We start from the raw sequence: 20,990 nt of genomic DNA, 5'->3' as shown, positions 1-20,990 counted from the left end.
ATAGGGGCAAATAGCGCTACTGGAGAAACGTCTCCAAATCAGGGAACACTGCCCAGTACAAGCGCTGTCCCTGCTACTAGTGAATTGGCGCACGCCAGTGTACAAGGGGCTTTGCCACATGATCTAGCATTTCCCAGATGGGAGGCTTCGGATTCGGCTGCTCCATTCAGCCCTGATTTCAATGCCATTCCTGGTATAAATGTGGAGGTGGAAGATTTTGGACCAATTCATTTTTTTAATTTGTTTTTTTACAGACAGCTTGCTAGAGCATATTGTCGTGCAAACAAATTTATATGCATCCCAATTCATAAGCCAGAATCCCCGATGTTACTATGCTAGGGCAAATTTATGGACACCAACTAATGTCCCGGAAATAAAAAAATTTTTAGGACTTACATTTGCCATGGGGCTTGTTAAAAAACCGAGCATTCGATCCTACTGGTCCAACCACCCTGTTCAAGCCATCACTATGTTTTCAGTCGTTCTTCCTAGGACCCGTTATGAAATGCTCATGCGGTTTTGGCATTTTAACGACAATAGTCAATGCCTGCCTAGAAATGCCCCAGAACATGACAGGTTATATAAAATTAGACCCATCATTGAAAATTTGTCAGAAAAATTCTGAAGGCTCTACACCCCAACACAAAATATTTCTATAGATGAGTCCCTTGTAAAATTCAAAGGAAGACTGCACCTCAAGCAATTTATCCCATCTAAAAGGGCAAGGTTTGGAATAAAGATCTATAAAATGTGCGAAAGTTCAACCGGATACACATCCGCTTTTCGCATATACGAGGGAAAAGATAGCCAACTAAACCCACCAGGATGCCCTACTTATCTGAGGACATCTGGAAAAATTGTTTGGGAGCTGATAAGTCCATTTTTTCAAAAAGGCTACAATCTATATGTGGACAATTATTACACCAGCATACCCCTATTTAAAAGTCTGGTTGAACACAACATCGGGGCTTGTGGGACCATTCGTAAAAACCGTCAGGGGTTTCCACAGCCATTGGTCAACCAAAAGTTCCAAAAGGGGCAGTCAGGGGCTGTACGCAACGGAGAGCTGCTTGCCCTGAAATATAGGGATAAGAGGGATATTTTTGTCCTCGGCTCGATCCACACAGATGCCACAAGGGCCATTGTAGAACTAGGATCCACCACTCCGAAGCAAAAACCTGTGTCAGTCATTGACTACAACAAACACATGGGGGGTGTGGACCTTGCAGACCAGGTTCTACAGCCATACCAGGTATCAAGAAAGTCCTATACCTGGTATAAAAAGTTGGTTATTTATTTGTTTCAGGTGGCCACATACAATTCTTTTGTGTTGTACAAAAAAGCAGGAAATTCAGATCCTTTTCTTGATTATCAAGAAAAGGTAATTGAAAATCTTGTCTTTCAAAGTGTTAGCCCCGCTCATCCATTAGAATCTGAGGATGTGAAAAGACTCACTGAGCGACATTTTATTGCACTTATTCCAGCAACGGAAACAAGAAGGAACCCCCAGAAAAGATGTCAGGTATGTACTAAGAGAGGAATGAGGCGTGATACCCGCTACTATTGCCCACAATGCCCATCATTGCCAGCCTTATGCGTCACTGACTGCTTTAAAATCTTCCACACAGAACCACGTTTTTAAACTGTAAAAATGTATCCCAATTTGCCATTCACACATTTGGTTCATTTAGTGAATGACACATTCGAGTAGAGCTCACTTCATTTCCAGGGGGGGGTTCTCCAGAATCTAAACCTTCCATTGCGTGCTTGTTTCTGGAAATCATCCATTGAGTTAAAATGGTCACTAAACCCATAGATGAATTCCCAGAGGGGTGTCATTTCCAAAATGGGGTCACTTGTTGGGAGTTTCCTCTGTTTAGACACCTCAGGGGCTCTCCAAATGCAACATGGCGTCCGCTATCGATTCCAGCCAAATTTCCATTCCAAAAGTCAAATGGCGCTCCTTACCTTCCGAGCCATGCCATGCACCCAAACAGTGGCTTTGCACCACATATGGGGTATCAGGGGGCTCAGGAGAAATTGAACAACACATTTTGGGGGTCCATTTTTTCTGGCTACCCTTGTGAAAATTAAACATTTGAGGTTAAAGTAGCAGTTTTGTGAAAAAAAGTTAAATGTTCATTGTTTTCTTCCACATTCCAAAAATTCCTGTGAAGCACCTGAAGGGTTAATAAAGTTCTTGAATGTGGTTTTGAGCACCTTGAGGGGTGAAGTTTTTAGAATGGTATCACTTTTAGGTATTTTCTGTCATAAAGGCCCCTCAAAGTCACTTCAAATAAGATGTGGTCCCTAAAAAAATGTTTTTGTAAATTTTGTTGTAAAAATGAGAAATCGCTGGTCAAATTTTAACCCTTATAGCTTCCTAACAAAAAAAAATTTTGGTTCCAAAATTGTGCTGATGTAAAGTAGACATGTGGGAAATGTTATTTATTAACTATTTTGTGTGACATATCTCTCTGATTTAAGGGCATGAAAATTCAAAGTTTGAAAATTGCAAAATTTTCAAAATTTTCGCCAAATTTCTGATTTTTTCACAAATAAACGCAAGTGATATCAAAGAAATTTTACCACTATCATGAAGTACAATATGTCACGAAAAAACATTCTCAGAATCAGGGGGATCCGTTGAAGCGTTCCAGAGTAATTACCTCATAAAGTGACAGTGGTCAGAATTGAAAAAATTGGCCCGGTCACGAAGGCAAAAACAGGCTCTGGCGCAAAGTGTTAAGGGCATAAAAATTTAACGTTTGATAATTGCAACTCTTTCAAAAAGTCAATTTCAATGATTTGCGTATATTTATGAAAATATCGACCAAAATTTACCACTAACGTGAAGTGCAATATATCTCGAAACAAACAATCTCAGAATCACTGGGATACATTGCTGCGTTCCAAAGTTATTAACTCCTAAAGTGACACTGGTCAGACTTCAATAATTTGGCTTGGTCAGTAAAGTCAAAATTAGCTGTCATGAAGGGGTTAAGGCATTCTTACTATGCGCAGTACTGTATCTGAAATGCTAACCTTTCCTGGGCAGTTGAGAAATCAGAATGACTACTATATTTTATAATTATTGGTTGCATAGTAATACAATTTCTGCACAATTTTTTTTTCTTCTAACCAAAGTATGAAGTGTCATATGAAAATGTAAACTTAAGGAGGTTTTACCTCTACTGCTACAGGAAAGGTGATGACTATATGGTTAAAGAGGGTCCGTTTGCCCCATAGACTCCTAGGCTCCATTCAGACTACTTATCAAGGTCATGTAAGCGAGAACAGGGCACTCGGGACCACTGAGCCGTGGGGCCTTCATCAAGCTAGCTGATAATTGGTTGGGATAAAAATAATCTGGCACATTAGTAGAACACCATGGCATAATTTATTTGAGATTTAAGCAGATTTTAGTATAAACTGTAATTGTAGTTTTTTTTCCTAACATGCACTACTTTGTTACATTAAAATGCAGCCTGTTACTGCACATCCTGGATTGGTGGCATCGTTGGGTCCAGATTTAGATCTTCCAATACTTGGTGACTCCAGCTTGCATCAAGCTTCCATTTCAGCAACTTCCACTGAGAGAGCTGCGCCTCCCTTGCCACAGACCTCACCATCTCTTGGAATTTCCTTGAATGATGATCAAACCAACACTGCTTGTGCTGGACCCCAGCAATCAATGCTTTCTGCTCCAGAGCAGGAGGTCTGCTCCGTACTGCAAGGACCTGATCCTGGATCCCAACAGGCTGCGCCTGAAGCATTGGCTGATGGCATGTTCATCAAGCCCACTGCACTTCTAGAGAGGTCATCTATTCCTGGCTCACCAAAACCTTTGTAAGTTCATCTGTTCATTACATTATTAAGAAAGATGGACTCTCCCTTTATTTCTAATGTTGATGGTCATTATTTATTTATTTTTATTTTCAAAGGGGTCCCAATTATAGTATCCTAAAATTACAACCTGGAGGGAGAGAAAGTAAGTTTTGTCTCTGTACTCAACTTCATTCATTTATCATCTTTGTGCAAAAGTTCAATTCTGTTTTCTTTAATACTCCTATTCATCTTTGTTTTACAGAATATAATATAATCATTTTTATTTTGTAGATACTATAATGGGAAATTTGTCTGGTTTGGCAAATACATCACATGTCACGCCTAATACATCACTAGGATTTGTGCAAGCAACTCCATCCAAAGTCCTTCCATCTCCCACTGTTAACACGAAGGAAGCACTGGGTAAGAAAGTGTTACTGAGAAGAGCCAGATTGACTTTCATATTTATCTCTTTAAATTGCTTGCAAACATGGGAGTTTCCAATTTTAACACATCAATGAGCCAAGAGTCTGGACTTCCGGGGGAAAAAAAAATAAATTGTACCACTAACCTTGCTCAGTCTGCTGATCAGGGCCATGGCTGCAGTGATCGCATAACATCTACTACTGCACTTGCCCACTGCAGCCAAGCAATGGCACGTCAGTCTGATGCCGTCTTCCTCTGCATGATCGCTGAATCTATTGATGCCTGCACAGTGCTGTTATGTTATTGCTGCAGATATGCTAAAACGAAAAAGTAATGGAGATGTGGTGCTGGCACGGCAGTCAGGCTGACTTTATTGTTTTTAAGCAATTTATGCCTTTAGGCCCTTTAAAAGGTGTTAACAGAAATGCCTGTTTAAGAATAGTAATATGCAATTTTACGTAAAAAAAAAAAAAATTCTGGGATTCTCAACAGTTCATTCCTAAATCCTTTGCCCTTCTCATTACTCTATAAACAGGACAGCCTCGCACTCCATTTTCTTATCTTTATACACTACCGTTCAAAAGTTTGGGGTCACCCAGAAAACTTTGTTTCCCATGAAGACTCATACTTTTATTTATCAAATAAGTTGCAAAATGGTTAGAAAATATAGTCCAGACATTGACAAGGTTATAAATAATGATTTTTATTAGAATAATTTTCTCCTTCAAACGTTGCTTTCGTCACAGAATGCTCCCTTTGCAACAATTCCAGCATTGCAGACCTTTGGCATTCTAGTTGTTAATTTGCTGAGGTAATCTTGAGAGATTTCCCCCATGCTTCCTGAAGCCCCTCCCACAAGTTGGATTGGCTTGATGGGCACTTTTTGCGTACCATACAGTCAAGCTGCTCCCACAACAGCTCAATGGGGTTGAGATCTGGTGACTGCGCTGGCCACTCCATTACAGATAGAATACGAGCTGCCTGCTTCTTCCCTAAATAGTTCATGCATAATTTGGAGGTGTGCTTTGGGTCATTGTCCTGTTGTAGGATGAAATTGGCTCCAATCAAGCGCTGTCCACAGGGTATGGCATGGCGTTGCAAAATGGAGTGATAGCCTTCCTTATTCAAAATCCCATTTACCTTGTACAAATCTCCCACTTTACCAGCACCAACGCAACCCCAGACCATCACATTACCTCCAAGATGCTTGACAGATGGCATCAGGCACTCTTCCAGCATCTTTTCAGTTATTCAGCATCTCACAAATGTTCTTCTGTGTGATCCAAACACCTCAAACTTTGATTCGTCTGTCCATAAAACTTTTTTCCAATCTTCCTCTGTCCAATGTCTGTGTTCTTTTGCCCATATTAATCTTTTCCTTTTATTAGCCAGTCTCAGATATGGCTTTTTCTTTGCCACTTTGCCCTGAAGGCCAGCATCCCGGAGTCGCCTCTTCACTGTAGATGTTGACACTGGCGTTTTGCGTGTACTATTTAATGAAGCTGCCAGTTGAGGAGCTGTGAGGCGTCAATTTCTCAAACTAGAGACTCTAATGTACTTGTCTTGTTGCTCAGTTGTGCAGCGAGGCCTCCCACTTCTCTTCCTACTCTGGTTAGAGCCTGTTTGTGCTCTCCTCTGAAGGGAGTAGTACACACTGTTGTAGGATATCTTCAGTTTCTTGGCAATTTCCCGCATGGAATAGCCTTCATTTCTAAGAACAAGAATAGACTGTCGAGTTTCACATGAAAGTTCTCTTTTTCTAGCCATTTTGAGAGTTTCATTGAACAAACAAATGTAATGCTCCAGATTCTCAACTAGCTCAAAGGAAGGTCAATTTTATAGCTTCTCAAATCAGCCAAACCGTTTTCAGCTGGGCTAACATACTTGTGTAAGGGTTTTCTAAACATCCATTAGCCTTCTTACACAGTTAGCAAACACAATGTACCATTAAAACACTGGAGTGGTGGTTGTTGGAAATGGGCCTCTATACACCTATGTGGATATTGCAATAAAAACAAGACCTTTGCAGCTAGAATAGTCATTTACCACATTAACAATGTATAAAGTGTATTTCTGATTCATTTAATGTTAGCTTCATTGAAAAACACGTGCTTTTCTTTCAAAAATAATGAAATTTGTAAATGACGGAAGTGTATAATCTGAGCATTTAACCGCAGGTTTCATAATGGACATCTTCCAGACTTCCACTGTACCTGATGATGCAGAGGATGACTATCAGTGTGAAGCTACTGATCCAACAAAGCCAGATATTGAGGCATTGTGTCGAAATGACAGTAAGTTTTATGACCACTACTAAGACTAACAGTAGCCTGTATAATTTAATAAAAATTCTACAGTGCAAGTCTGCACATCATGGCATCCTGCACTTCCCACATAATTGTATTATTTATTCTCCAAATACCAAATATCACTTACAGTAAATAAACTAACAATGATAGACTGGTACAGAGGGAAGGGGCCTGCCCTTGTGGGCTTACATTCTAAGTGGTGAATTTCAGCATTAATATAATTATTGAATATCAAGTCCTCCTTATCCAATTCTAAAAAGCACTGGTCTCAAACCTTTCTTAATTTAGGAGCCACATTTAGCTCTGAGATGATAATGAGCCACATCCTGAGCTCCCCAATAGTGACGCCCAAAGCCCCCTATTACTGGTATATTGATAGCCAAAGCTTTCCTACCATTCTGCCATATAATCAGTATACCTACATCTACGATTTACCACTTTCCTTCCATTTGATATTTTTCATACAAAGCACTTCCTCCACACTATCACATCCAGCTTCCATTGGCCCTGTAACTGGCAGTGTTATCCTATTACCGCCACATCCAATATATGTACATCCAGATCTGCTCTCCTGTACAAGGCTACTTCCAGAAGTCACCATCTGTAAGCTGCCAGCTTGGTTGTTAGCAAACTACTATGTAGATCAGACGGCCACAAGCCTTCATGGGCCTGCAAGCCAAATGTGACTTGCAGGTTGGGCACCTATGATCAAGCTAAAGCCACTTGTATGGAGATTAAATTAGCATATGTTCTCTTCAGCCTCTTGTCATTTTGGTAAAATGAAGAAGTTCTTTATTTATTCTTAATATAATCAATGATTTTTACAGTCGATATAAACTCAACCGGAGGACGTGTCCTGGGATTGCACAGTGCTGCTGCTTCATTGCCTTCTACCTTTTGTATCTTTGAAGATGATGCAGCTAAAAGAAACAGGTCAGTTGTGAGATCACAAAAATGATTTATATTTTTAAATATTCACTAGACTGATCAATATGAAAAAATAACAAGTCTGTCTTTCCTCTCTTCCTGTTCTCTCATTACGCTTATACCCATTTTCTCTTTTTCAGCACTACTCATGTGAAAGCAGCAGAATCCAGAACGTTTGGAGAGTGTTCTGTTCTCAAGCCTGCTCCTTACTATGTAATGCTTTGCGTCATTTCTTACCATAGTTGTCATTCTGATTTCAAAAGCACTGCTGTTCTCAAATTCAGTCAGGAAAGAAAAAAGCTTTTGAGATTTCTGGAATCTTGTAATTTATGCTGGCAGTGTAAAAAGCAGCTTTTAATTTGCATAACAAAGCTGCAAAAACTCTGCATGTGAACATAGTCTTACAATTACCAAACTTAGAAGGTCATTTATCAGATGAATAGATGCATAGTTGTGGCATATCACTAAGAAATGCCATCTCTATTTAATAGGTAGTGGTCCAAATTCTTTAAATCCCACCATCCTGAGACTAAGGGATGCGCAGAGCTGATTCAGCACTGCATCTTTTCCTAAGTTCAACCTGCAAAGGGCAATCCTAGAGGTCCAATCCTACCAATCATAAAGCTGCTGCTCTTGTCGGGCTCCAATCGCTGCTGTTGACCATTTATATGCGGCTGTCAATCTCTAACAGCTGAGTTTAATTGGAGCTGGTTCAGCCTTCCATCCATTGACATGCTGCAACTGCATCTCAGGGCATCAATAGTTACTATGACAGTCGGGGGGCTGCCAAAGGATCCTGTTGCTGCCATCTTGGTGCCCCTGGTAAGTTCAGCTACAGGCTGAGTTTCACAGGATACAAAGATGTTCACTACATACTGCAATGTCATCTGGTAAAACAAAATATAGAATTAACCCGTGCACTCACGCAGTAAAGAGAGAAAAAAAATATATAAACACCAGAATTGTGTTGTTGTTTTTTTTTCAAACAATTAAGGGATCAAAACGTCATATGAACCTAAAGGTTCTCGCATAGCTCAATCAGTGGAGTCTAAAGGCATTTATGGATCTTGGAACATGGTTAAAACCAAATTGACCTGGAGAATCGTGCTTTCAGGTCATATATATAATATATATAATTGACCAAAGAATAAAACTATAAAAACATAACCAAAAAACTGTTGCAGCGTTCCTTTTTTAACAAAATTTAGTGAGTTTTGATGTTTTCACTCTAATCTCAAACTCTACCAAAATGGGAGGGGATGTAGCGTGGCTATGCCCACTTGTCCAATTCATTTCTTACAGCAGGAATGTTACTCCAGTTCCTGAGTAAAGTAACAATTCTGATGAGGTGCATATAACTAAAAAATGCATCAAATTCATTAAGAGCACCTCTTAATGAATTTGGCTCATCTTATTCCTACACAACCCTTATTAAATAAAGTAAAATATAAAACGCCAGTCTTAATGAATCTGGCCCAGTGTGTTCCCAGGACAGTCTGCTTTCTGTAAGATGCTCTTAGTGAAACCTAAAGTGGGTGCTATTGCGCTTTCTGATTGGGGTCCTGAACGTGTGTTTGGGCTTGTGATGGATAACCCTATCCATGCATCTATCAGCTAACCATGTAGCTACATGGATGCTTTTTGTTATAGGGGTCTATTGGAGCTACTAAATCCATCTTGTTATGCAGCTGTTCTAGCGCACGCCCCAAATCTTAAATCCTTGGGTAACTATACACATTACTTGGTATGGCAAGGAGTGGACTTGGCTGCAGTTGCTTATCTCATGCTTTGAGCACATAGATTGTAATGATCTGTTATAACCGGATCTCTAGAAACATGGGCTTTTAATTCTGTTCCTTTAACTCCTTCCCGACATATGTGCTATTACTTCAGACTGACCTGTCAGATAATGGCTGTGATATGCAGCTACGATTTGACTAGAAGAATAGGCCATTGCAGTTAACCTATGACTGGAGTTCACAGGAGTCCTTGATTTACTATATACTGCACTACTGTGGTATTGCAGTATATAGCACAAATGATCGGGCGACCTTAGGTTCACGTCCCCTAATAAAGTATCAAATCGCCCCATCACCCTTTCCTCCTCCACATTAAACATAAGGTAACGAATCCAAAAATACACATTGTCTTACTGTTACTGTATTATATTAAGATATAAAATTAATTAACCCGATCGGTAAATGCCGTCCTAAGAAAAGAAATCGAAATGTCAGAACTGTGGCTTTATTGATGCTGTAACCCCATGAATTATGCAATCAAAACTTGCTATCTGTTCCAAAATGGTATCAATAAATGCCAACTCCCCCACCCCCACTCCAATGAAAAACAAAACAACAATGTTAAAGGGGTTGTCCGGTCTTAAATCTGCAGTCACTCTGTACTGAGCGAGTGCATTGAGCTAGGCCGGAAACGGCCCAGCCGGAATGTGGACGGGAGTATGAGCTCACATGACTGCCGTTCCCGGCATCGGAGAACCCTCGCAGTGCGCGACCAGAGGATTTACAAGTCTGTAGTCACATGGAGTGACTGCAAACTGAAATTTAACACCTGACAAGCAGTTGTCTTGTTTTATTTGTATTGAATGTATTAATGTAATAAAAACGAGTTGTGAACATGATTCTTCAAGACAGTGTGACTGCAGCAATATCAAATAAGTTGTAAAAATAACCCCCCCCCCCAAAAAAAAAAAAAAAAGCAATTGTGGAGTTTGCTTTTTGGTGTTTTTCTTAATATTTTTCCTTTTTCCAATATAACAAATTATTAAAAATAAATGGTGCCTTTTGAACTCTGCAACTTGTCCCTCAAACACAAGCCCTATTACGATAGAAAAATAAGCTATGGCTCTTAAAAGAGGGAGGAAAAAGCAATCACCCGGTCTGGAATAGAGTAATTGTAGGAAAAGTAGGCCATCAAAATTTCTTGCAAAAACGTGTATTCCTTTTTTTTTTTTTGTCCTTTCATAGGATGAATTAAGGTTGGCTGAATCACTGGTAAAGGATTGTACCATATCGTCTGCACAGTGTAACAAAACACTGGCTCCCTGTCCAAACAGTACAAGTGACTTTTCACTTGCAGCTCGACTTGCATCAACTCCTGCCAGCAGCAAACAGCCTGAGCTTACTTGGAAGGTTTTACAAGACAAAGGTAGAAGTGATAACCTCTTTCCACTTACTATGCAGCTACCTTTATTGATATGCTGTAACATGCACTTGTTGTGATGGTTTTCCAGAGGACTGTTTTTACCTATAATACCACTTACATTTGAATACACACATTAGAGGGCATTTATGTTGGCACATTACGTGGTATTGAACGTTATGGACGGTGTTTGTCTCCTTCCTAATCTGCCTGCAGCATTGTCTAGCTAAAGCTCTTTTGGTAAATTCCCACCACTCCAGGATCGATGCCTGTCTACATTGCAGCCGCATTGACATCGTGTACACTGACCCTACGAATTCCAATAATTGGCTGTACTTATCACATGTGCCATATATATAAAGAACACTAGAGCTGGACCACCCCTTTCCAATGTATTGAATATAATACACCAGGTGTGGCTGTAAGAGGCATGCTCAGGAGCCTGAGCCTGCACCATGCCCAGCAGATGTCAACTGTGCTATAAAACTGGCATCTGCATGGAACATTGATTTGGAGCTGATCAACAATGGATGCTGTTAACCCATTAAACACTGCTGTCAATCTTTAAGGAGCGCAGTCCCTGGAGCACACCTTTCTGGGGCCAGCGGAAAGCTTCCATGGCTGCTATGTTGATATGCATGTGAATCCAAGCCATAAGCCAATGCAGTTGTCTATAGAGCAAGCAATCAGACGATCGCAGTTTCAAGTACACTAGGTGGACTATTTTTCTCTTTTTTTTTTTCTTTTTAACTTTAATATTTTAAACTTAATGGGGGGGAAAAGGAGGGCGATTTTTTTTTTTATTTTTTTTTATTTAGAATTTAATAGACACTAACCCATTACCGCCAAAGCCTGTTTTCACCTTCCTGCCCAAGTCAAACCACACAATAGTTAATGCATTATATGTACCACATGTCTACTTAACATCAACAGCATAATTTTAGAAACTATGTTAAGGTTACAAGTTTAGCATCCGTTTTCCCCTCAGCCATGACAGCCCCTGAGCGAGTGGGATCCGCCCCCATCACTGGACAGGAAGCCAAGAGCACAAAATAAAAAGGCAAATCCCACTTCCTTGAGCGCTTAAATGCTAATATCAGTTTGGGCAAATCTAGATTTAATGCTTCAGTATCTACTTATGTTTGATGTCCGGCCTGCGGTCTTGTGTTTCCGTGCACCTTGTGATTCTCACATGTCTTGCAGCCTGATGTTTCTCGTTTGGTGTGGCGTGTAGCTTTGAGTTTCTCATTTAGTGCGAGTTGGAATCACTGGTATGGGGGATGATAAACCATCAATTGCCCCAATTTACCCTCCTGGTATGAAGTGGTAAGATGAACTTCATTGTGCCAAGTCGGGCGCACTATACCTGTCTGCACTCCCAATGGAGGTGCAAGCTGGACTCTCCAGTATGGGGCTGATAAATCAGCAACATGTCTATCCTCCTCCTAATTGGAGTTGCATGACAGACATGGTTATATTGGATCTGGTGAAATTCCAAGGCCATTGTATCCTTCTGGTTGAAGACTGAAAGTGGAACCATTATACACAAAGTATTCTGTTAGATTGAACATAGTGGTGAGTTGGTTAAGCATCCAGTCAGTGCGTTTTTAGAGTGATTAAAACGGTAACTCTGCAATAAACCTATAAGGGGAGGAATCGTTGGATGAGTTAAAATATCCCCTTACCTGTCACACTCCTGTGGTGAAGGAGGAACATCTTTGCTTTTCTAGATGAATGCCTTTCCATTGAGGCAAGACCGTTCTGACTATTGCTCAAGAACAAGATATGTCCATAAGGTAAATGGTTGAGGGGACTGATTCTAATACATTGGTTTAAGACCATCTGAGCTCTGACCAATAGCATGTGAGATCTATATCTTTATGAGCGAGTTGCTTACTCATGTGGAAAAAGTGTATCATAGAGGTGAAGGGTTATCACTTGGTTTCTTAGTGTCTTTGCTTAATCTAATCTGTTATGCATTTAACTGGTTTCAACTAAGTCTTTATAGTTGGGTTGTATGATTGGCATCCATTTAAACTGTGGCATTGATGCCATTATAGAGAATTGGATAAATTCTATCACCCCTAAATGAATTTTTGACCATGGCTCTCCTTATATACTGAACTAGATGGTGGCCTGATTCTAACGCATCGGGTATTCTAGAATATGTATGCAGCCGACCGGGCGCAATCAGCAGAGCGGTGTTTAAATTTGGCGCCAATATCGCTGATTGGTCGCGGCCGCGACCAATCAGCGAACCGTGTGCGCTGCGTGTGCGGGTACTTCCGCTGCGAGAAGCCGGGAGATGTCCCGGCTGCATCGCCACTGACCTCCATGCGGCTACCGTCGGGAGATCAGCGGCTAGGCCGTGACCAATCAGCGAACAGTGTTAGTGAGGACCGGGGAGCGGCGCTGCCTGTGCGGGTACTTCTACTGCGAGCAGCCGGGAGATGACCGGCTAGCGCCGGTCATCTCCCGGCTGCATCGCCGCTGACCTCCGTGCGGCAGATGAGCCCCTAACGGCTGCCATCTTGTTCTGAAATCCCGCGTCGCTGATTGGTCCGGCCGCGGCCAATCAGTGACGCGGGATTTCCTGGACGGACAGACAGATGGGATAAGACTATTATATAGTAGATAGCGCAGATTTTTTTTTGTTTTGTCTTGCCCGTTCTAGTTGTATCAGCTTTTAGTACTTGGCTAGGATGCGGTAACCATTTGATAGCATAGAGTTGGGTAGATATTTTGAGCCATTAAGTGATAATTGACACTAGAAGGGTTTCTTATGGTCTAGATCTTAGTCGTGGGGGGCCTTAATTCAGTGGATAATGTAAAACGTATTGGGTTTGATGTTACATAATATTTTAAGCAGTTGCTAGCAGGGCTGTGGACTGAGTCGGTAAGCCAAACCTCCGACCCCTCAATTTCCATGTCACCAACTCCGACTCCCTAATACATGGCTCATGTTTAACTTATAAATTTACTGTAGTACAGATTCATCTCAGCTAAAAGTCTAGACCCTTAGACCAGGAATAGGACAGACATTTATAGGACATTTCGTAACTTTCCCAAATTGTTCTGAAAAAATATTCCCCACAAACTGCATTCTCGTCTCCCGAGATCTCAGTCTGAGCATGCGCCGCCTCCGGTGACCATTTTCCCGGATTCCACCACATAGGACAGTATGGAAGATGCAGGACTCCGGCTGCCACAAAATGTCGGTGGAGCCCCCACACCGCTGAACCTCTCCGACAGAACTTGGCAGACAGCATGGGGCCTGTAGCTGCCTCCAAACACCCCGTCCTGCCTCTGCAGCATCTCCAGGACCCCGCTCCACCGCAGACAGGTGATTTCGCTTTGTATGATGCACCATTTTCCCCCCAAAGCTGGGGGAAAAAAAGTGCGTCTTATAAAGCGAAAAATACAGTACTTAAAGGGGTTGTCCACTACTTTAGAGTATCCCCCCTCCCAGGGCCCCTAAGCCTTTTTTGTAAATACCTTCCTTTGCAGATAATGCCTGTGAGCTGCTCTATCACTGGCTGCTCACAGGCCTCACGTGACCCCCGGCTGCAGCCGCCGCTGATGTCACGACAAGTACTAGCAGCAGCTGTGGGTCTTTTTCTTCCAGGTTCCAGGTGGATGCCAGGCTGTGGGCGGGGTTACCCCCCGCGTCACACCCGGCAGCCACCGCGCGTTCTGCCTCTCCCCATTCTTTGGGAAAGTGTGCGGTGGATTCAGGGTGTGACGTGGGGGGTAACCCCAGCCACAGCCCCGCAGCCACCGTGGGGACCCCAGCGCTGAGTCACGCCTCACTTGTCGTTTCGTCAGCGTGGGGTCACATGATGCCTGTGAGTGGCCACCAATAGCACCGCTCACAGGCAGAAAAAGCAACGTAAGGTATTTAACAAAAAGGCTTAGGGGTGCCGGGGGGATATATTGGGGGATTAATCTAAAGTAGTGCACAACTTCTTTAAGTTGTTGGACTGGTGATTTAACAAGTCCAGAATATCTAAATTCAAGCACCACTGCAGCATTTTATTTTTTTTTTAATTGCACCACTGGAATGGTGATTTAAATAGAAGTCCCCTGCCCCTCGTCTGCTACTCACCAGCCGCTGCCTTCATACATTTCCAGCGTATGTCCTGTCAGTTTCCAGCGAAAAGTGACCTGCTTTCATCTCCAGTGTTTCTTGGAGCTGTGCGGAGGTCACTTTTCAATACAAGTCTGCAAGCCTCATTCTGGCCTTGTTCTGGCTCTCGGACTTGTATAGAGCATGTGAAATAGCTTCTGATTTCCGGCCAGTCAGAAGCTATGGTCACAAGATGGTGCGGAAGGACCAAAGTGCCACTGAAAAAACTGAATATGCTTCTGGAGGGTGAGTATATGACTTAAATTTAGATTTAAAGCGCCACTCCAGCACTGGGAAAAAAAAATTGCTGGAGTGGTGTTTTAAATCCGAGGAAGATAACCAACCATACATGTAAGTGAAGGCTATAAATATAGACCCTCTTGGAAGAAAAAAAGTTGCTGTAACTAGTAAAAAGAAATAAAGAAATTCCTTTTTATCCTTTTGTTCGAGCTCCAAATCGACAGATACTATCTTGATATCTATAACTTTTATATTATTCTACCTGAAGCATCCATTGAACTATGATATTCGTGGGATCTTTCTTCAGGTGCAAGATCCTAAAGGGTTGCTCATTCCCTGTCACAGGTTTCCTTGGTCATTGTCTCTTAGGTGTGCTGTCACGGGTGAGGGGAAAAATGCTAATTACTTACCGCTAACTTTGATTTTGCTGAAATCCATGACCGCACCCTATTTATTCCCCCCTCCTGGCTTATGGTTGTTGGTGGTTCTCAATCTTCTCTTCTCACAAAGCAGAATGATCTTAAGCGAATGTATAAATAAAGATTAGAATTTGGGTGACTTGCTTGACTTCTTGGAAACCACATTGAAGGAGGAAGTAGTAGTTGTCTTTTTATTTGTGCTCTTGACTTTCTGCCCAGTGATGGGGGCAGATCCTACTCTCTTAGGTGCTGTCATGGGTTTCAGGAAGATCAAATTACCGGTAGGTAATTTATCATTTTCATTTTTCAAATAAATTTACCAAATATCTTTTAGGGACCACATTTTAAAAGCTGCAGACCTCAAAGTATGCAAAACCGCATTCAGAAAGTTTATTAATCTTTCAGGTGCTTTACAGGAATGAATGCAAATTGGAAGGAAAAAAAGTGAAACCCTCCCCCCCCCCCCCCCCCTTTCATTGTACAACTTAAATAGCTACAGTTTTGTAGATTGGGTAGCAGTTCTGGACGCAGAGATACCAGATCCTTGTACTTTTAGGCTGTGTGCCCACTATGCGTTTTTTAAGCATTTCCGCAGCGGCAATTCCGCCGCAGAAACGCTTAAAAAAAACGCTTGGTAGAAGGTCTTCCATGTTCCCCAGGGATAAACCGCATGTTCTGTGCACATGGTGCGGAAATTTCCGCTGCGGATTATCATTGTGGAAAAATCCGCAGCACTACCAATTATTTTGCGGAAGTGCGGCGTTTTCGCTGCCATTGACTTGCATTGGACCGCATGGAAAACTCTGAATTAATTTTTTCCAACGCTAAAATAAAATAATAATAATAAAAAAAAAAACAACCTTACAAATTTGGAATTGTCATGATGATGCTGACCCAAAGTCATACTGCCAGCAATGAAAAAAAACAAACCAAAATGAACAATGGTGGAGTTGCATGGGAAGGGAGGGAGGTTTTGCCTTTATTTTTTACATTGTATGGTAAAATGATTAATAGGATTCAAAACTACAATTCATCTCCTATAAAAATCAAGCCCTCATACGGATAGGTCTATGACAGAAAAGTTATAGTTCCTGGAATATGGGGAGGAATAAATGAACACTAAAAAAAACCAAAACAAACCCCAAAATAAATGTCATGTAGGGGTTCAATTGACTTCTCAAAAATGCACAGACTGATGTACATCTGTTAAAGCAACTTGCTACTTTCACTTTTCTAAGAAATTAAAAAAATTGGGAAAATGCTTCTCTGATGTATTTTGGAATAATTTTAAGAAGAAACGATTAGAATATTGGGGGACTTGTAATTTCTGCTAAAACATGTTTTTCACCTTCTTTAGAAAATGTAGCGACACTGGATGATGAGTGTAACATGGGTTTAGACGATTCTGAGGACAAAACTGCACAGGCATACAAAAAGAGGAAACTAAGGTATAAAATACAATTTATATATGAAAAGTAACCTGTATGTAAATACATGATAATATGTGACTTGACGTAACCTATGTTTTTTGTTCTTTCTCGATAGCCCTATTCAAGAACGCAGTCCTGGAAGATTTCGGCTGGCAGGCAGGGCTCCGCCACCTTCCTCATGTACTACGGTCACCCCACAGGTTACTGCACTGTGTTGTGAGGAATCGCAGAGCATATATTCTGCCAAGGGCTGTCTGGAGCTCTCCCCTTCATCTTCTTGTGCAGCAAACTTGTTAGACCCTTGGGGTATAACAACTCAGCCATTCGCTGTATGTGATGATGTTGAAGAGCCTGAACTGTCCATTCAAAAATCAGGTATGTGTGTAATGCATCTGTAGTATATTATAGTCAGCAAACATCCTTTAATAAACTAAACCTAAATATCATGCTTTAGGCCAGGGGTGGACAGCCTTGGGCCACATGCGGCCTGAGATGTCATGCTTTCCAGTCCCCAGGTATATTTGCTGCTCTTATATTTAGAACCTCTGTTTTGTACATAAATATCTATAGGTTTTCCCTGTGATATTAATTGAGCAGGTAACTTCCATTATCTGGATAAGTGAAAGTCCCAAAAAAATGGGATCTCTCAACTTATCAGATATACTGTTGCCCCTTTTGTTTTAATGTGGCTTAAGGGAGTAGTACAAATTGACCTTCACCTCCCAATGTAGAGGTCTCAGTCATTCTCGCACCCTGATTCCTCCACATTTGGATATCTTCATGTGTGGGAGGTATACTAATCTTATGAGTATACTTGGGTATTTTTATGGAAAATGGGACATAGCTCGTCACAGCTCTCCTATGCAACGCAGCAAGATTCTGGACTGGCGAATCTAAACTTGAATTTTGCTAAGATTTCAATCTGGTTATTGGTGTGTGGTCCTGGAAACCCCCTTTGCACCCTCTGACATTGTCATACGGCAGGCATTGTGACAGCTGCCTCATCATATAAGAAATTACTAGCTTGTAGTCCCATCAGTCAGGGAGGCTATGGAAAGCCTTGGGCTGTATGCACATGTGTGTTTTGTCAGTCTGTCTAACTAATATATTACATTTTCCTTTCCAGTTGTTGACAACTGTTTTGTTATTGTTTTTTTCCCCTTTCACCAGAGCAAGTAATAGAGAATGCCTGGGATGACAACCTGCTCACCAGTTTACTGTCTCGGTTACCCACACCCCTTAGCGCCCTGAGCACTTACCATCAGTGGCCTACAAATCTGCCATCATTTAAGTTGAAAACAAAAGTAACACTTGGTAAGACAGGTTCCTAGTTTATAACCTGACTTGTCTGATGTTGAGCCTATCCACAATGTACGTGCTTAAATCTGTGCTATAAAGTACTGTAGAGGTTGGCAGAAATTTCGCTCTGAACAATTGCTAAATACATCATATCCGTTACATCAGATCATTGTGATAGCGCTGCACTGATATTCGTAATTTGTTGCATTAAAAGTCTGGTGGCGAGCGATATTGTCTGTAATTGTAGACTGATGCTTAGAGGACGTATTCACATGTTTGCGTTATGAACACTACATTCCTGCACAACATTCCTGCACATAGTAGCCGAATGTAGATAAAAACTTGTGGGCATGTACTTAAAGCCCACTGACCCTGTCCAATCCTAAAAAGGCCGCTTCATGCGGAAGGAAATGTAGATGGCCACAGTTTTGAATAAAAGAATATCTATGGAAAAGTTCAGAACTGTGCCACCTCCTTCCTGTTAAGGATATACGGCGCTGTGGGAGGTGCGTTCCCTCAAACCGCCATACATGTATGGGACAACTATCGCATCTGCTCACTCAGATGTGGCCCAATAATCCGCTGGCGTCAGCTAGATATCCTAGCGGACATCCTGTGGCAACCCCCCATTATCGATGCTAGCACAAATCGCGGGCCTTTAACCCCTCTGTCACTATTGACAGCTGCATCATTGATTGGCATGCAGAGGGAGGAACCTCCCTGTCTGCTCTGATCGTCTCAACATAATTGCGATGGCGTTGTCCATGGTGACCCCAGACCAAAAAAATGGCTGCTGGGTCACACAGGTATGGTGGCCACTAAGTTCATGCTGAGAGCAGGACCTGACACACCTCCTGCCTGTGTGTGAGCGAATACCCTTCAATGAAAAAGCACTGCAGAGTATTAGATCAGTGATCATGGCAGGTAGAGTTGATGTCCCATCCTGGGACAAGATAAAAAGGTAAATTTCTGCTTTCTAAACATGGCAGTAAGGCTCGGCTCACATTTGTCCTGTGCTCTATGCTGAGCGCTTACATTGGAGTTTCCATGTAAATCTCTGAAATGTGTGATTCAGACGGAATGAGGCAGATAGAGGCACTGTGGACGCCGTCTGGCCTGTGATCCGGTAGTGTCCGTCTTTTTAAGCGTGCATAATGGAGCAGTCGGCCACAGTTTTGTGCACCTCTGAAAAAGACTCCACTGAACAGAGACCAGATTGAGTCCAGAGTAACTCTGCTGCCTCATTATAGTGAATGAATCCCTTGGGGTTTCATCTGAATCGCGTCACTCGGAGATTTAGATGGAAACCCAGATGTCTCTCGGGCTTCTTTCCCCAGTGGCAGGCAATATCTTCCTGCCAGTGGATCCTCAATACCATCAAAGAGGGTCTTCTTTTGGAATTTGAGTCTTGTCCCCCTCAGGTCCTAAAGGTAACTTCCCTTCCTTCTCAGGGAGCTCAAGATCTGTTATCAGTCGGTCTACAAGACCTTCTGGATTCTGGGGTAATATATCCAGTTCCCCCTGGCAGGGAGGGGACGGGTCATTACTCAAAACTATTTCTAATACGGAAACCTTCAGGAACCCCTCGCATCATCAACCTGAAGTCCCTGAATCATCACATAAAGTACAGACGATTCAAGATGGAATCCATAAGATCAATTATCCCACTAATAGGGAAAGACTATGTGATGACAACAATAGATTTAAAGGATGCATATTACCATGTACGAATCCATCTATCCCACAGGAAGTCCCTAAGCTATGCAATCTCCCGGAACAATGTGATGAAACACTACAAGTACAACGTATTTGCATTCGGCATCTCGTCAGCACCTCGGGTGTTTTCAAAGATTATGGCAGAAGTCATTGTGTTAAAACCCAAGGTGTCTGTATAATGCCATATCTAGACGACATGTTGATTGTCTCCCATTCGTTTGTGACCCTCAATCTTCATGTGTCCAAAGCCTTAGAAACTCTCCGCTCTTTAGGTTGGATTCTAAACCCCTGGTTCGGAGCAATCTTAGAGCTCTGCCTGAATGGCTCAATGATACTTCCACAGGTCCACAATCTTCTCTCACCGGGCCCTCTATTCCACCCAGACCCTCGGTGGTTAAACCTTGCAGCCTGGTTACTGAAGCTGAGATCCTAAAATCCAAAGGTCTCTCGGAGAAAGTCTTAAGAACTCTTCAACAAAGTAGGAAACCAGTTACCAACACCATATATGGGAAAAATATCTATCCTGGTGTACTCCGGATACTCCTGATCCCCTACACCCTAACATAGCTCGGATTCTTGATTTTTTTTTTTTTACAGAGGGGATTGGAATTGGGACTTAAACCTACTACTCTTAAAGTGCAGGTTTCGGCCCTAAGCTCTGTGTTCGATCAAGATCTGGCTTTTCACAGATGGATCAAGAGATTTATGACTTCGGCACTCAGACTTCATCCGAGAATTCAGACTCCTTTTCCACCCTGGGATCTTAACGTGGTGCTCAAAGGTCTAACACTGTCTCCCTTTGAACCCCTATCCTCTGGCATGATACAATCTTTCTTATAAAACGGCTTTTTAGTAGCCATCACTTCAGCCCTAAGAGTGGGAGACCTTCAGGCCCTCTCAGAGAACCCTATATGAAAGTGGCCGAGGATAGAATTAAACTGCGCCTGGATCCCTCATTTCTCCGGAACGTGGTTTCAGATTTCCATCGCTCTCAAGTCATCCTTCCCTCCTTCTGTCAGAACCCTGCTAATTCGAAAGCTGCAGAGTTCCGCCTCCTAGATGTCCGCAGAGTTGTTTTGCACTATCTTCAACAAACCGAGTCTTGGAGATT

At 42.0% G+C, this 20,990-nt stretch overlaps 1 protein-coding gene across 1 annotated transcript in view; it reads left to right on the top strand.

The window, feature by feature from the left end:
- The window catches only part of BUB1 (BUB1 mitotic checkpoint serine/threonine kinase), a 98,022-nt gene that overhangs the window by 48,237 nt on the left and 28,795 nt on the right, over nucleotides 1-20,990 (top strand). Inside the window, exons 7-16 of the mRNA XM_073672761.1 lie at nucleotides 3,488-3,849; nucleotides 3,945-3,991; nucleotides 4,120-4,251; nucleotides 6,432-6,548; nucleotides 7,391-7,496; nucleotides 7,631-7,703; nucleotides 10,475-10,655; nucleotides 16,792-16,882; nucleotides 16,980-17,239; nucleotides 18,035-18,178. Coding sequence (XP_073528862.1) covers nucleotides 3,488-3,849; nucleotides 3,945-3,991; nucleotides 4,120-4,251; nucleotides 6,432-6,548; nucleotides 7,391-7,496; nucleotides 7,631-7,703; nucleotides 10,475-10,655; nucleotides 16,792-16,882; nucleotides 16,980-17,239; nucleotides 18,035-18,178 — 1,513 coding nt within the window. The remainder of the gene's footprint in view (nucleotides 1-3,487; nucleotides 3,850-3,944; nucleotides 3,992-4,119; nucleotides 4,252-6,431; nucleotides 6,549-7,390; nucleotides 7,497-7,630; nucleotides 7,704-10,474; nucleotides 10,656-16,791; nucleotides 16,883-16,979; nucleotides 17,240-18,034; nucleotides 18,179-20,990) is intronic.

Source organism: Phyllobates terribilis, unplaced genomic scaffold (genome assembly GCF_046119375.1).
Source record: "Phyllobates terribilis strain yellow unplaced genomic scaffold, ASM4611937v1 Scaffold_3__8_contigs__length_932513732, whole genome shotgun sequence".
In the NCBI taxonomy this organism is placed as follows: Eukaryota; Metazoa; Chordata; class Amphibia; order Anura; family Dendrobatidae; genus Phyllobates; species Phyllobates terribilis.
The sequence above is the reverse complement of the archived record's forward strand: the minus strand, read 5'-3'. Positions and strand labels throughout refer to the sequence as shown.